General features: G+C 46.0%; 1 protein-coding gene across 1 annotated transcript in view; it reads right to left on the bottom strand.

Annotated features, from left to right (window-relative positions):
* Window positions 1-411: 411 nt before the first annotated feature.
* POU2AF1 (POU class 2 homeobox associating factor 1) overlaps window positions 412-16,189 on the bottom strand; it is a 35,629-nt gene continuing 19,851 nt past the window's right edge. Inside the window, exons 2-5 of the mRNA XM_084807210.1 lie at window positions 8,690-8,820; window positions 8,145-8,187; window positions 7,764-8,035; window positions 412-2,162 (exon numbers count right to left, since the gene is read on the bottom strand). Of these exons, the coding sequence (XP_084663336.1) occupies window positions 1,848-2,162; window positions 7,764-8,035; window positions 8,145-8,187; window positions 8,690-8,820 (761 nt within the window). The 3' untranslated portion in view covers window positions 412-1,847. The remainder of the gene's footprint in view (window positions 2,163-7,763; window positions 8,036-8,144; window positions 8,188-8,689; window positions 8,821-16,189) is intronic.

The following is a 16,189-nucleotide window of genomic DNA, read 5'->3' as shown; positions in this document are numbered from 1 at the left end:
ACATGTGTCCTGCTTTACGGAAGAAAGTCCTCTTATTAGCAGGGCTTCAGCAACAGACCTCTATTTGAATGGCTGTCGAGTCCAAGTCAAGTTCAAAGATAAAGCATCCTAAAAAGAGAGAGCAGCCAGGGCCTTTAAGTTGCCCATCACAGTTAATACCTGGACAGCAAACTGAGCGACAGGCACACAGCTCACCTGGACACCATGTTTTCCCACTGTGGGTAGATATAGGCTATTTCTTTTTAAATTACAGAAATTATTTATAATTGTGCAGTTATACACATTATTTAGCATATGCAAATTTAATGCAAATCTGTATCCCCTTTTATCAACTTTTTTGGCAATATGTAATTGCCCATCCCAGAAGTGGTTTTGATGGGAATGTGTGTGTGAAGACCTCTGAACATTTCAAATGTGCTACATCAATGCGAAATTTTATTATTTTCTCTGAAAGACATACAGCACTAGTCTTTAAAAAAAACCTCAATCCAGAGATTTCAAAAACAGCAGAAGCCCAGCTTGCCTTTCCATAATCGTAATGGATTTATCTCAGTTAAATATTTACAAGGAACTCTGAATATCTTGATTAGTGCAATAAAACACGTAAGATAGGCCTGACATCTAAACATCAAAGATTTTTTAAAAACATGTTTCCAGAGACAAATGAGACCTTCAGTACCTTTTAAAGGTGAAAAATACATTAATATGAAATGGCATTTTAAGTGAGTTTTGCAAGAGTCTAACAGGTTGTGATAATTCAATCTAGCTTTCCCCAACTTGATGCCCTCTGTTGGCCATGCTGGCTGAGGATGAGTGAGTCTCCCTTCTCCCTTCTCTTCCTCCTCCTCCTCATGGCTCTCGCTTGCTTGCTTGACAGGCAGAGAGCCAGGGAGCAACCAGGCCATGGCATCTCCACCTCCTCCTTCTCACCACCACTGGGCCAGAGCAAGAGGCAGGCGAACAAGCAGGTTGCACGGGTGAAGAGGAGAAGCAAGTCCAGGGAGCTCTTGTCAGCAGGCCCACGCTGGCTGAAGTGTGGGCCCTTGGCAAGTGTCCCACTGTTCCTATCCTTGATGCTGGCCCTGAGAGAGAACGTGAGCAATTGTGTCCTCCATCTGTCTCCATGAGGGTTTTCTAGAGTAGGCCAACAACAACAGGACTCCCTGAATTTGGAAGCCTCTGGAACCCAGTGGACCACCTCTTGAGTTGGCCTGCCCCTGCCCATAGGAATGGAGGAGGACTGGGCTTTCCAGATTGCACTTAAGTTGACATCTCTTTGTCATAGCCTGCCTGATCACTGCCACCTTCTTCTTTCCATGTCCTAATTCCTCATTTAGAAGGAAGGACCTTAGCGGCTACACAGCTAATTAGGAGGAAGTGCGGTATAGCATTCCTAGGGCAAGACCAGAGGGTGCTATTTCTTTGCCAAACCATGGGGTGCTGAAGGGATGCCCAAAGACACCGGCATTTCCCCGCAATGTTTCCAAAACCCCGGGAAGAGGCTCAGCATGAAACAAGCTGGAATTTCACGTCGGAGGGTGCTTCCAGAGAGGGCTCTAAGCACGACCAAGCAAAGGGCCTTGTGCAGCTCTTTGGCCTTTTCCTCCTTAATGGATTTGTGGAAAGAAAAAAGATGGAAGGAGTGGTGGGAAAGCACAGGAAGGCTACAAATGAAAGACAACATTGTCTGGACCCCCTGTCAAATTCCATGAAGGAGGCAGGGCGATTGCACAATAAAAGCTTTGTCTGAAAACACCCTGAGAAAGAGAGAGAGAGAACTGAATTCCTCTTGAACTGCAAAGATTTGAGAAACATCACACCATCCCTCTTGGCTGAAACCCTGAGCTTTAAAGTCCTTCGACAGGGAGAGTGCTGTTTAAATCATAGGTGCCATTGTTTTCATCTTGAAGTAGGAGCTTCTCGATGGTCAGGGTGCCCATCTCCTTCCTTGCATCCTCCAGCTCCTGGGGGACCGGATCTGGGACTGAAACAGGGAGAGGGACAAACTGGGGTGCATGGATGGTGGTCGAAGCTGGCTGGTACTGCAGGGAAGGTGCTGGTAGTGTTGAGATTGGCTGAGTCCATGGGAAGTAGCTCAGAGGTGCTTGCTGGTCCATCACATCTAGGTGAGGCAAGACAGCGGGTGCGGAGTTGGGTCTTGCCTGTTCAAGATAAAACAGAGTGAGCCATCAGTTGAATTTCTCTAAGAGTTTTGCACACAGCTGCAGCTTGTTCACACACATATTTATTTGTTTCCGGCCTTTCAGTCGTAAGGTCTCCAAGGCATCTTATAACAAATCACCATTAAAACAATATGACAGTTAAAAAGCAAGACGATCAACAATTAAGATTAAACCCCACTAAAAACAGCAACAGCAACACACAGCAAGCGCCAACACAGAGCAACATAACTCAACAAGGGAGCCAGTGGGATGCAGTGGTTAGAGCAGGGGTGTTTTGGCCTACAACTCCCATCAGCCCTAGCCAGCATAGCCAATGAGGCACGCTGATGGGAGTCATAGTCCAAAACATCTGGAGGGACTCACGTCACTCGCCCCTGGGTTAGATTTTGGACTAGGGGAGACCTGGGGAGACCTGGATTCAAATCTTCACTTGGTCCTGAAGTTTCCTAGGTGATGTTGGGCCCGTTGTTTTGCCTAAATATTTTTTATTTAAAACATTTCTTAGCCACCTTTCCAGATTGCAGTCTTCCCAGTCTCCCCTACCTCACGGTGCTGCTGGGAGGATAAAACAACGGTGGAAGGAGAACCATGAAAGTTCCCTGAGCTAATAATGGAATAAATTATGTTAACTGATGCCATTAAATAAATGCCTGGGCAAAAAATAAATACAAGGTAACTGTGATAACGCATGTGCTCTGCATTCAGAAGGTTGCCTATTCAAACCCTGGCATCTCCAGTTTCAGAAAGATCAACTAATAGGTGATGGGGAAAACTTCAGCCAGCGAGCCCCTGCCACTCAGGGTACTGGGCTAGGTGGACAACGAGTGTGGCCAGGTATAAGGCAGCTTCCTGTGCAGTGGCGCCATCATGGCAGGACTTTGGGACAGAAGCCCAGGGCTCCACTCAGCAGAATGAGCCAGCGGGGCCCCCAAGCACAGCAGGACTGACTCGCCACATTTGGAAGTAAGTGGAACAATACATATTACCATCTGAAGTAGGGTGGCATAAGACCATTTAATCCAGTCTATGAGAGCAATCCCAGGGACCATAGGACTGTCTGGATTCCCCTTCTGAGGTTGGAGACAGCGCTACAACCTCAGAAGGGGGAGATGGAGATCTGCCCCTGCTCCCCTTCAGCCAGTGTGGAAAGAACCATGCCGGTTGTCCTCCGAGGTTGACCTCAGAGAGGGGTAAAAAGGGGTGTTTTGGTGAGCGGAGAGAAGAGGAGGTTGGAGAGGCCAGGATACGAGTTATCCTGAGTCTCCTCCAGCCTTTTCCCCTCCCCTTCTGATGTGCCCTTGCTAGAAGGGCGAAGAAGTCCATCTGGCGAAATCTGCAGGGCAGGAGGACAGGGAGGTGAAGATTGCCTCCACCCAGGGCCAGACTAAGACATTTTGCTGCCTGAGGCAAAGGACAAGATGGTGCCCCCTTCCATTCCAGGTATAGAAGCCAACCAGACTGGCACTTGAACTTTACTTCAACACTTGCACCAGGACAGAGTCCTTCATCACACCTGAGGATGTAGGCCAGGCTGTGAAGCACACACAGCTTTGCCCTCCTAAGAGACTAGAATGTCTGGGGGACTACCACAGCTGCCTCTTAGCAGCTGCCACCTGAGGCGGTTGCCTCACTCTCTACCTAGTGATAGGGCCAGCCCTGCCACCACCGCTCCTCCCACCCTGCGTTGGATGATTGGATGCCTCTGAGTTCAGAGGCATCCAATCACTGGGGGTGCAGTCGATAGGACTGTGCCCTAAGGGTGCTTCCAGGTGAGCCTCCATTAAGGAGGGAAAGGTAGAATGGCTGCACAAAGTCTTCTGACTGGTAGTGCGAGGAACCCTCCATCTGGAAGCACCTGAAAGTTACCTTACTGCACAACTGTTACTACAGCTTGTTTGCCGCTCCCTCTGTCTGCCTTCTCTCTTAGCTCTGCCTAGGCCAGGGGTCCCCAACCTTCTTGGGTTAGTGGGCACATTCAGAATTTTGAGAGAGAGTTGAGGGTGCCCTCACGAAATGGCTGTCACAGGTGGGGGGGTGTTGATCATTCACAACATGGCTGCCATGGTAGGCATGGCCAGTCACAAAGCACTCATTTCCTAGAAGGTGAGCTGGTGAGACTAAAAGATAAGTAACTTGCCAAGAACCGAAGTGCAAGGCGGAGGTGGGCTCTGAGCAATTTTGAACCCAAATAAAGATGGTGCTGCAGGGCAGCCCTTCACTTTGCAGCATGCCAGCCTCCAGTTAAAAATAATAAATTTTAAAAATAAAAAAAAATCAGTGCACTTGGCAGTCAGGAGGGGCAGTGAGCCTAGCAGGAGCCAACAGAAGGGTCTGTGGGCACACTGGAGGCCTAGGCCCTCTGCCTGGCTTGTCTAGCACCTCCTCTGGGTTTGGGTCCCATTCCACTGGGACTTGAATCCGCAGCATGCTGTGTTCCACATTGCCCATTTCTCAGAGCGGGCGCCATACTGGACCAGTGCATTCAAGCCCCACCTGGGATTTCCCCAGCCATCATGTCTCAAGTCAATGGGAGATCCATCAGTTCTTTGCTGGGCGTTGGCAGCAATCTTCCGCTCTGAAGACATTTTTGTTTGCCAGGCATTTCTAGATCATCCACTTAGTTACCCTTTTAAAAATGGTTTCATTCTGGTGTGTGTTATTATTTTATTACATTTCTAAACCATCCAATAGCCAAAGCTCTCTGGGCAGTTTACAGAAGGGTATGGGGTTTTCTTTTTGGTTAAATTTATGTAAAGCACCCTGAAAGCCATCAAATAAAATGATTATGAATTGCATTCAAAATGCAGCTCCAGATAACGTTGTGAAAATATCATGCTGAAACAGAGTGGGGAAAAAACCAGGTTCTTCCTTGTAATATTCAAATCCGATATTCGATATTCTGGGTAACAAGACAGAACAATGCAATTTATGGCTCTCTTCAATTACAGCTGTTCACAAGCTGCGAATCGGAACCACGAGACTCCTTGTTTAGTGAAAACCTATGCTGTAAAGTGATGACAGTGTTCTCTCTCTCTCTCCCTCTCTCTCTCTCATTCTCTCAATCTGCCTCTTTCTTTTTTCCTGAGCAGCAAACAAAGATCACCTAAAGATATTTCTTCTTTCTCGCACAAGGAGGTTTCATTCAGTAACAGTCTGTCCTTATATTAGAGCTGAAGAGAATTTGTGTCCAAAGAATTCTCCCTGTGATGGTCCCCTGAGGATTCTGATATCCAATATTCACCGGGTATTCAGATATTTGCTGAATACTCAGTGGATACTTCATACTGTGTACTTGGCAGTCATTGATACTTGATTTCAACATTTGAGATTTGACAACTGCTTGATGAATGCTTCCAGACAAGGCATTTCTTGTGCAGTTGCCCCGTCTCAGTCATGGAATTTCACAGCGGATCCAGATGTCATCTTAAATTTGTAAGTTTCTTGTGTTTTCCCACTGCTTCCTCCATCTTTTTTTCTTACCAGAAAAAAATCATTAAAAAAGAAAAGACAGGCTAGCTGCCCAATGCCTTGTGATTGGATGTGCTAGAAATGGAGATGTTGGAGAAATCCCCGATGGATTCAAATGAATTTGGATTTCTATGAATCCGACTTGTGGATTCTACTGTGGATTGGCTTTTTTCAAGTTGTGTGGATTCTGCAGACTTGGGGGGTGGATTTGTGTAAATTCGCACTTGCATTAATGCACATTAGTGCAAGTGGAAGTAAATTCTTGTTGTTGTTGTTTATTCGCTCAGTCGCTTCTGACTCTTTGTGACTTCATGGACCAGCCCACGCCAGAGCTTCCTGTCAGCCGTCGCCACCCCCAGCTCCCCCAAGGTCGAGTCCGTCACCTCCAGAACCTCCAGAATTCTTGTACATTGCTGAAAAGAATCTGATTCTGTCAATGCACAGACAATGAAATGAAAGTTGCCTGACAATCTGTGAAACACAGATGGAATGGAGGTAACAAAACTGTACATCTGTAACTAGGAGGCAAGCACCCAAGATTTAATAGCGACTGACACTGCTGCTGCTGTTGTTATTATTATTATTACTGATGTGCAGTCTTGAGGGAAACATTTCACATTTGAAATGTGAATTTCAAATCGAAAATTTCACCTTAAATGGCAAAACTGGGCAACAGATTTTGGATTTTAAATTCATTTAAATATTCACTTAAATATGTTGGCTAGAATGTACAGAGCTGGCCCAAGGCATTTGGATACCTGATGTATTTCCACTAGTAAAATATAGCAGCTACCTCACTTTACACTGTGGTGGAGTCAACCCTCATGACATTTGTGCATTCGCAATTATGCGATAGCAATATTCATTTGTCATGCCAAGACTGCTAGAACAGGGATGCCTGGGGCTGAATTCCACTTTGTAGAAGCTTTCAGGTGCGTGCGTGTGTGTGTGTGTGTGCTTCCAGTGGAAGGCGGAGCCAAAGGCAAAAGGGGGCAGGTCAAAAGGTAAAAGGGGAGGGCCGGTGATACAGAAAAACGCTAGCTTATTGTATCTCAGAGCTCTTACTGACAGTAACTCAGCATCAGGAGACGCGTTTCAACCTTTCAGAATGGGGAAAAAACTGCAGGAATGCCTGGAAACCACCAAACCAGCAGTGGTTGGGGGAAATGGGGTGGAGTCAGGGGAAGGGGCATGACCCCCTGGGAAACCCTGGAGGGCTGGATTTGGCCCCCAGGCCTGAGGTTCTGTACCCCTGGATTAGAGAGAGGCTCAAATGTGCAAGAAACCCTTACAAATGCAACAGCTAAACCAGCCTTCCTCAACTTGGTCCATTCCTGATGTGTTGGACTGCCACTCCCATCATTCTCAGTTGCAATCCAACCCATTGGGAGGGTGCCAGGTTGGAAAGGGCTGAGCTAGACCATCTTATTTATTTACAACACTATATAATGCTCCACATCTAGACAGATTCCAGAGCAGTAAGCAATAAAAGATACAAGACAAGATAAAAGAATAAAACTCCATGTTAAAATTTGTATATATTTTTTTTAAAGAATCAGAATTTCAATAATACCATGGCTGGTCAGTCAAGGAAGGCTTCCTGAAATAAAGACGTTTGTGCCCATTTGACCTCCAGGGGCAGGGAGTTCCATAGAAAGGGGGCCACCACACTGAAGGCTCTTCTCCAGGTGGATTCCAATCGGGCCATAGGTCCATGTGGAACCACCAGGAGCATGCCCTCTCATGACCTTAGTGACTGGGCAGGTTGATAAGGGAGAAGGCACTCTCTCAGGTATCCTGGTCCCAAGTTGCTTAGGGCTTTGTACACTACTAACAAAACCTTCAACCTGGCCTGGTGGCGAATAGGCAGCCAGTGCAGTTCTCTCAGCAAAGGAGTTGCATGCTGAAAAAGGGGCAGGTTCCAGCAACAGCCAAGCTGCTGCATTCTGCACTAACTCCAGATTCCAGAGCAGCCTTAGGAGCAGCCCCATGTAGATCGCATTGCGGTGATCCAGTCTTGAGGTTACTAGCAGCTGTACCAGACCATCATACAGCCCGGTCCATAGCACTACTCGAGGAACTGGCCTGCTCCACGGAGGAAGCCAAACTCACCGCAAAGTTGGTGATGAGCGGCTGGGAGGCATAAGTCAGCACCGAAGATGTTCCAACGAGCGTGTAACTGGGGCACACGGGCTGGACGTACATGTCCGCTGTATATGGACAGGTGACTGCTTCGTGCGACACATAATCTGGGTAGGTGGTCCACTGGGTCAAAGGCTGTAGAGAGGCTGGAGAAGGTTGTGCCAGCCAGCCGGAATAGAGTGACCCTTCATCCATCACCGGCAATGAAGATGTGACAAAGTCCGAATCGGTGCAGAACTGGCCTATGAGGAAAGGAGAGGCTGGAAAGTTAGGCTAAAAGAGGGCCAGAAACCAAACCAGTGAACACAAGGAGGGGGGGCGGGAAAAGAGAACGAATTCTGAAACCCTTACCAGTGGGTGAATAGGATGGGAGTGGCTGATGGGGCAAAAACACCTAAAGGGAAAAAATCATCGTTTACCATCAGTTATTGAAGAGCAAGAAACATGAGAGAAACTATTACTCAGAGGCTAAGTAGGAAACTAATTTCAGTAATGTTCAAACGGTGGCCAAACGTCAAGCCAAGCAAATGAACGGGTCACAAGAAAAGCTTCTCTTTGGGAAATGAAAGGCCGGGGCGGGGGCATGCGCACGCACGCACGCACGCACACAGACACACACACACACACTACGACCATTCCTGTCCCAGGGAGCATCCGCCTTTCATGGCGGCTGCACCTGTGCGGGTGTGCTACGCAACTCCTCCTGACTCAAAACATAAGATTTGGATTTTGCCCGGTGATGCTGGCAGAGAGCCTTTGCTTCAAGTCCTCTTCATCTGCTACCCCACACCGTAGAACCGGCAAGTTGGTGTGGGTGACATGATGGAAACCCACATGAAGAGACAGACAGAGAAGATGAGAAGCTTGCCCACGAATTGTGGTTTGGCTTTTCCTACCGTCGTTGCTGCGGCAGCCACATTTGCATTCTGAGTGCTGCCACGCTTTCTCTTCAGGAGCTCCTTCACTGGCTCCTTGACTCGAACACCTTGGTAGGGGCGTGGTGGCGCTGGCTGCTCGGGAGCAGAAGCTAAAAAGAAGAAGGAGAAGAAGCCATTATTTACTTCAAATATTTCTTCTTCAGTTAAAATAAATAAACACATCAGTTCCAAATAACCTTTGTCCAGAGCAAAATACATGATTCTATGCTAGTCCTAGGTTTGTACAAACCTAGAAGCTAGTTTTGGTGGGATGGAGTGTCCCAAGATGGCCCTGGATGATGCAAACTGGCAGACACAAATCAAGGTTGAATCCAGCCCAGGCTTCGCTAGAACTGCAGAACCTATTTTTAAAATCAGAGTTCAGAATTGGGATACAGTGCATAGTAATCATAATGAGAGTTCCCTTGATCATGTGCAGAGTGCCTGCCCCACAGACCCAAACCTGAATGTGGAATCTGTGGGAATGTGGGTTCCAATTTCTCTTTGCATACAGAGTGTTAGATTTATTTCAGCATTAAGAGTTTGAACATCTGCTTTCAAAATTTCAATGACTAATGTTGGTAAATGACAAGCTGAAAGCCTGTTCCAGATGACAAGTCAAGGGTGGCAAAATGTGCGGGGGGCGGGGGGAGAGTGAGGTTGTGGTGGCAAGCCTGGCTCTTACCCACGCGTGTTCCATAGCCTGTACAAACTGTAGTTTCAGTTTAGTTAACAAAAAAACGCTGTTTGCTCTCATTCAAACAAACTGGGTGCAGCATTAAAGAGTTTGTGTGTGACTCATCAGTAACTTTGAGGATGCACATACCTATGCTGCAAAGTTAAACTGGGCAGAATCTGTTTTGAATGCTTTCCCCAAAGAATCACAGATTTGGGAGAGTGCTGCTGATGGTGTGTGAGATCCCTAGCCCCACTATGGGACTATAATTCCTCAGGCACTGATGGAGAGTCAAGGCAGGTTTGAATCTGAAACTGATTTAAATGTGTAGTGTAGAGTCCATAGGTGAGCAGAAGGTAGATCTCCAGATGTTTTGGACTTCAACTCCCAGAAGTCCCTGCTAGCATGGGATGGCCAATGTCAGGAATGCTGGGAGCTGAAGTCCAAAACACCTGGAGATCTACTTTTTGCCCACCCCTGGAAGATGACATGATATTTTCTTGCTTTTTAGCTAACTGGGATAATTGCAGATCATGGGGCCAGAGCCAAGAGATTGCTAACATTTCCTCTGAGTAATCAAGCTTGCAGCCAACCAAAAAGCCACAGTAAAGTCTAGCGAGAGTGTGCGTCACAAGGAAACACAATTCAGTTCTGTATCTGAAACGGTTAAACATTATCACACAGAAAGTATTATGTGGCAATGGATTGCCACCATATCAAAGCTTAGGAAACGAAGGACATATCAGAAAAATCCCTTGATAGCGTTCAGCCAAAGCCATGCCACAACCTTTCTGGGGCACAGCTTTGACTGAAATGATCTGTATGTATATATCCCATGGCCCCTACCCTGTTTGTACCAAGTGCAGCTAACTAATCAAACAGGTAACAACAAACCCGTCCTTTTCGAGAGAAGTCCAACTTCACCCTATCTCTTTAAATCCATATCAAAACATAAACTACTTGAACGGTGGAATGTAGAAAATGTTCTTATCCTTTAAGTACCAATGCCAAACCCAGGGGAATATGGCTGGAGTCCAGAGAACAGCGGGCAGACATGGAAAAGCACAAAAACATGCAATTTCGCTTGGAAATGCTGTCCATGTGATATTTGGTATGCACTCTGTTAGCTGTGTAGAACGGCAAGACGTTTGGGTGCGCAAGGAGGAAAATCCAGATGGCACCCCACCCCCCACACACACAGAGCAATTCTCAAGGAGCACAAGGGATACACAGGAAGATTTCCTGCACAAACCTTACTGAATTGAAAGATGGCTGCCCCAAGGGGATTTGTGCCTTGGGCTCCTGGTTGGTTATTACTTTTTAACAGGTGCCCCTGCCTGTCCTCTCATTTACAGAATGTTATCGGGTGCGTGTGTCCGGACGTCATTGTCTTCCACTAGTAACCCTCCCGTGTTTCCCCACTGCTCCTTCCATCTTTTCTCTTGCTGTGGAAAATCGATTCAGGAAGGAAAAGATGGAACAGCTGCACAGTTCCTCTAATGGTTAGCGCTAGGACCGCTCTGTCTGGAAGCACCCTACATCAGAAGGGGGGGCTGTGATAAAAGCCTTGTCTGGAAGGTCCTGATGTTCAACCACCTACTTCAAGTTTCAGGGCACGGGCTGTTGATCTGAAGAATATACGGGTCCATTGCAGCTGGGTCTCTCTTGCTGTTCATGTAGGGGAAGGGGGCACCAGCGTCTGGCACAGTGGGGCAAATGCTGGGTCTGGGGTGTGCCAGGAGGGCCCACCACTGCTACTGTTGGGCTGCTGGTGCCACCACCACAGCTCATGCGGCTCAGCTGAACGGGAATGAGTTTTAGGTGCCAGTTCAGACCTTTTAATCTGCCTAAGCTTTTTAATGAGTTGTTGTTGTTGTTGTTGCTGTTGTTAATTGCATTTCTATACCACCCCATAGCCAAAGCTCTCTAGGCAGTTTACAGAAGTTAGGTGGTGAGAAAGGTCATTTTTACTGGCTGTGTTTATGTGCTGGTTTACCAGTAGTTTTATCTGTTTTCTAAATTGCCATTTCATTTGTTATTTTACTACCTTTTAAACAGTTCTTGCTGCTACTATGTAATTAACACTATTTTAAGAGGTTGCTGTTGAGACAAAATGAACTACACATTGCTCTTTGAAGCTACACGTCAATACCACTGATATTTACTAAATATTGCCCACAGAATTTCTAATTTGGGACAAAGCAGAGCACCCATATCCAAGCCTGGGGAGGAATCTCATTCCAAAGTGGCCTGACCTGGAAAAGCTAAGAGAGTTTATGAACATTTCTATAACTGATGCAATTCAGTGTGAAAATGACCACATTTAGAACCAGGAAAAAGAGTCTATGTCAAATGTGATGGAGAAAAGACATGGCAGACTCCAGCTACTGTACAAGGAAAACTTTAAATACCCAGCATACTTAACAGCAACCGATAACATCTTCTTCCTATTCCTGAGAAGGCACGATCGGCAAATGCACAAAGGGCACCTGAGAACCCAAGTTCATTTTCTGAGACTTTGGCAGAGCCCCCTTTATTATTATGTTTTGAGTTGTAAAACACCTTAAAATGTATTTGATGAGGCATTTAATAAGTAAGTAAGTAAGTAAGTATCTTGTAAGACTGACAGCAGTGTTTCTTAACTCAGACCATCACTCACTCCAAGAGTTATTTGGAAGCCTTTCAAATTAAGAGAGGAATGAATGATTACCTGAACCATTATATCTTTCAGCAGTGCTGACATATTTCTTTCTTTAAACAGAAAGGGCTGAGGGGAGATGTCTAGATAGTGTCATTATACAGTTAAATAACTCGGTAGCACTAGACGTAAGATGCTTCCTATTGAGGCTTTTATTCTTCAGTTGCTCTGCCTCAAACATGAAATTTTATGGGGTGGAATTTTATGGGGTGGTGGTGGTGCAGACATAACTGTCTTCCATTTGTAACCCTCTCATATTTTCCCAGTGTGTTTCTTTGTTTCAGCTTTTATTTCAGGGCTGAGGCAAAAGTACTGGAGGGGGGAGAATAGAATCAGAATGGCTGACATTCCTCCACCCACAGGAAGCCCTGTTCTTATCTTAGGTGCCTTCTGAATTGTGGGGAATTCAAAATGGCTGCCACCATATGGCCACCTCTTTTGCTTCTCATTGAGGGCTACCACTATAGTGGACAGCAGTTGAATATATGCAGGGTGCTTCCGGATGAGGCTTTTATTAAGAATTCACCCTGCCTCATTTATGGAATTTTACGGGAGAGGGCCAGCCAACATCGAGTTCCAGTTGTATCCCTCCTGTGTTTTCCCACTGCTTCATCCATCTTTTTTCTTACAACAGAAATTTTGTTAAGAAAAAGATGGAATAGCTACACAATGTCTTTTGATTGGTACTTCTAGGAACCCTCCATCTGGAAGCACCTTTGTTGAACCTGAGTGGAATCAGGAGTTGTTGCTGTTCCATCTTGTGATAAGAATCAATAACATTTTTGTCTAGCTTCTTGACTGGTCTGCCCTCTAAGCCATGGGTGGGGAACCTCAGGCCGGGGAGGGGGCAACTTTGGCCCTCTTGGGGTCCCAAATTGGCCCCAGATGGCCACACCCCCTTTCCCCTATCATTTGGTGGTTTCTCAGCATTTGTGTTATTTTTTCCCCATCCTAAAAGGTTGAAATTTATTTATTTATTGAATTTCTTAATTGCCCATCTGGCCAGTCACCCAGCCACTCTTGGCAATGTCAGCAACACAACAGTGTTAAAACAATAAAATTCTACTTTAAAACATCATATTTCTAAAAAATACCGTAACCCACCCCAAATGCCTGCCTGAACAACCACGTTTTTAATATGTGGCGGAAGCTCTTTAAAGAGGGGGCATGGTGGAGTTCCCTAGGGAGGGAGTGCCACAGAGTGGGGGCCACCACAGAGAAGGCCCTCTCTCTCGTCCTCACCAGCCTAGCTATCCTGGCTGATGGGACAGAGAGAAGGCCATCCGAGGCTGATCTTGTTGAGCGGCCTGTCTGGTGTTGCTGGAGGCGCTCCTTAAGATAGGCTGGGCCGGAACCATATACGGTTTTAAAGGTCAAAACCAACACCTTGACTTTGGCCTGGAAAATGACTGGTAACCAGTGCAACTCCTTCAGCACTGAAGTGATGTGATCGTGCCGGCAGCTGCCTTTAATCAGGTAAGCTGCCGCGTTCTGTACCAGCTGCAGCTTCCGAAATGCCTCTCCTAAGGGTTTGTTACCCACAGTAAGAGCTTTAAGCTATGATATTTGGGTATTTTTTGTATTTTTCACCCCACCCCTTTGCCTTTGGCCCCACCCACCACTGGAATGTGGCCCCCAAGAGTTTCTCTGTAATTGAATTTGGCCCTTGGACTGAAAGAGGTTCCCCACCCCTGGTCCAAGGCTTCCATGATGCTACCCAGCAGTTCTGTAAGGAGTACCATTCCACCTTCAGGTGTTCTGGCAATGAAAGCAAAGGCACTAGAATAACTGACAAACTCTAGGCCCTTATTTTTAAATTGTATATAATTATTTTTATTAACATTTAATGCAATGAAATACCCTTCAAACATGTTTGGATGCTGGCTGTTCTTTGCTAACTGTACCCTTAGCACCTGCCCCCTTGCTACAAAATGTCTGTCTATGGCCTGCAATAGTCACTTAGGCTGCAATGCTATGCATGTTTAGACACAAAAAAGGTCCTAGAACTCACAGCATTACCCAGCCAGCATAGGAGCTGTAGGCCTTTTTTCTGTCTAAGCATGCATTGCATTGAGCCTTTACAATAAAGAACTACTTAACTGACCAGAGATAGAGATTTCTGAGCAGTAATCATCTGTGCACTGGTCTGAAACATGGGAGGGGTCTGGAGATGCCCACCTCTGCACTCCCTAAGTGGCACCTCTGGTTGTCAGTGCTGGCTTTGCAGCCTCAGTTCAAAGCCCATCAGAATCAGCATAGGTCTTCCAAGTCAGGGATGGGCAGAAGGTAGATCTCCAGATGTTTTGGATTTCAACTCCAGCATTCCTGACCATTGGCCATGGTGGCAAGTGCTTCTGGGAACTGAAGTCCAAAACATCTGGAGATTGACCTTCTGCCCATCCCAGTTTTAAGTCATACCTTTGGGGTCAGGATGCCAGTCAGGATCAAGAAACGTTCTGCAAAATTTCCTTGGATCTGCTACACACCATCATATTTCACCCTAAGCCCGTCTCCATTTTAAATGCAAGCACCAGGAAATGGCCTTGTACTTGCCAGGGATTCTTCTATAAATATTGTCACTCACTCTCAGATATTTTAAACATTTCGCGACTGATGGCAAATACTTAGCCAAAAAATAAATCTGCCATTTCAAAGCCATCTGTCAAAACCAATATTACTGGAAGCTGAACTGATGAGAACCCAGAGCTGGCTCACTCCTTCTTCTGGATCTCTGGACAAACTGACATATTAGTTTATACAAGAATATTAGTTTATACAAATCTGAAGATTCGCCTGAGAATCAGCCTCAGTTTTATAAGGTGCCAGGAACTTTAATCCAATCCTAAAAGGATCTACTCATATGACTGTGACAAAGTCCACAGTCATGGACATTTTATTGCATCAAACTGTTGAGATGATGGACAATTTCAAACAGATGGGGTTTAATATATGTTGTTTTAATCTGTTTCTCTCTGGTAATGTGGTCATTGGAACCCACTCTAAGCCTTGGAGAGAGGGTGGGCTAGAAATATAAAAGAAATAATCAGTGCTCCATCACCAATGAATGACCATCTTATGGTCCCACTCAGGAGTAAGCGAGGCTCACATCAAGAATCTGTCTATCCCATCCAAAGGCAATAGTGAAGCCTTTGGATCACTCTTACGGTATATCCCAAACAACAACAAAGCATAGTAATATGTGGAACTCCACATTAGGGATGTATGGGAATTTTGTTTTTGCTTGCAAATCATGCAAACACGCCATGTTCGAAGGCCCAAATGTGGTCGTGAGCATGTCTCTGCCAAAAATATTCCTAAATTGCTGAACAATGTGCTTACATTTGCGTTACACAACTTTCCCAGTTCGATTTGCGCAAATTTCCCGATTTGCGCAAATTTCCCCTGTAGACTGAATAGGCTCTGCTTTAGCTGATGGAGGAAAGTTGCACAAATTTCACATTCGATCACTTCTCAATTTGCAATTTCCCCATTTGCACAGAGTGAGCAGCGGTCGCAAACATGAACAGGAATCAGGCATGAGACAAGTGGAGAGGCAATTTTTGGAGAATCCTAGTGATCGCGAACCTCGCTCATTTACCTATCTTTACTCCACATGCTCACATACATACCCTGTTACCTTCAGCTCCATGCCTTCCATTTACCCTCAACTTTCTCACTGCCTCTCGTCTTCCTCCCTCCCTCCCTTCCCTCCCTTCCATTCCATCATTTTCAACATTTAGACTGTACGCTCCTAGGCACAGGAGCGTTTTTGTTGTTGCTGCTGCTGTTACTCTGCGAAGTACCATCTACGCTGATGATTGCACAAATGGTGCTGCCTCCTTACACATTGACAGATAAGCAGCCCCAGAGAATGGATTAATTATTCTGTCTCTCAGTCAGTTCTGGAAATTCTATCATGTTCTAGCATGACCACAGGACAGGGCCCAGGCTGGAAGAGAGGAGCAGGTCTGGTCTGTAGCTTCTGGGGTCAATAAGGGCAAGGAAAAAGCTCAGTCTGCACCCTTGTGGTCTTCCTGACTGTTTTCTTTTTCCGTTTTCTTTTTCCCATATGAATGGCTGACATCCATTTCTATGGGGAGACACA

This window comes from Heloderma suspectum, chromosome 6, assembly GCF_057233095.1.
Source record: "Heloderma suspectum isolate Gila_16-S chromosome 6, 16-S_ref, whole genome shotgun sequence".
In the NCBI taxonomy this organism is placed as follows: Eukaryota; Metazoa; Chordata; class Lepidosauria; order Squamata; family Helodermatidae; genus Heloderma; species Heloderma suspectum.
This window is presented reverse-complemented; position numbering and strand designations above follow the sequence as displayed.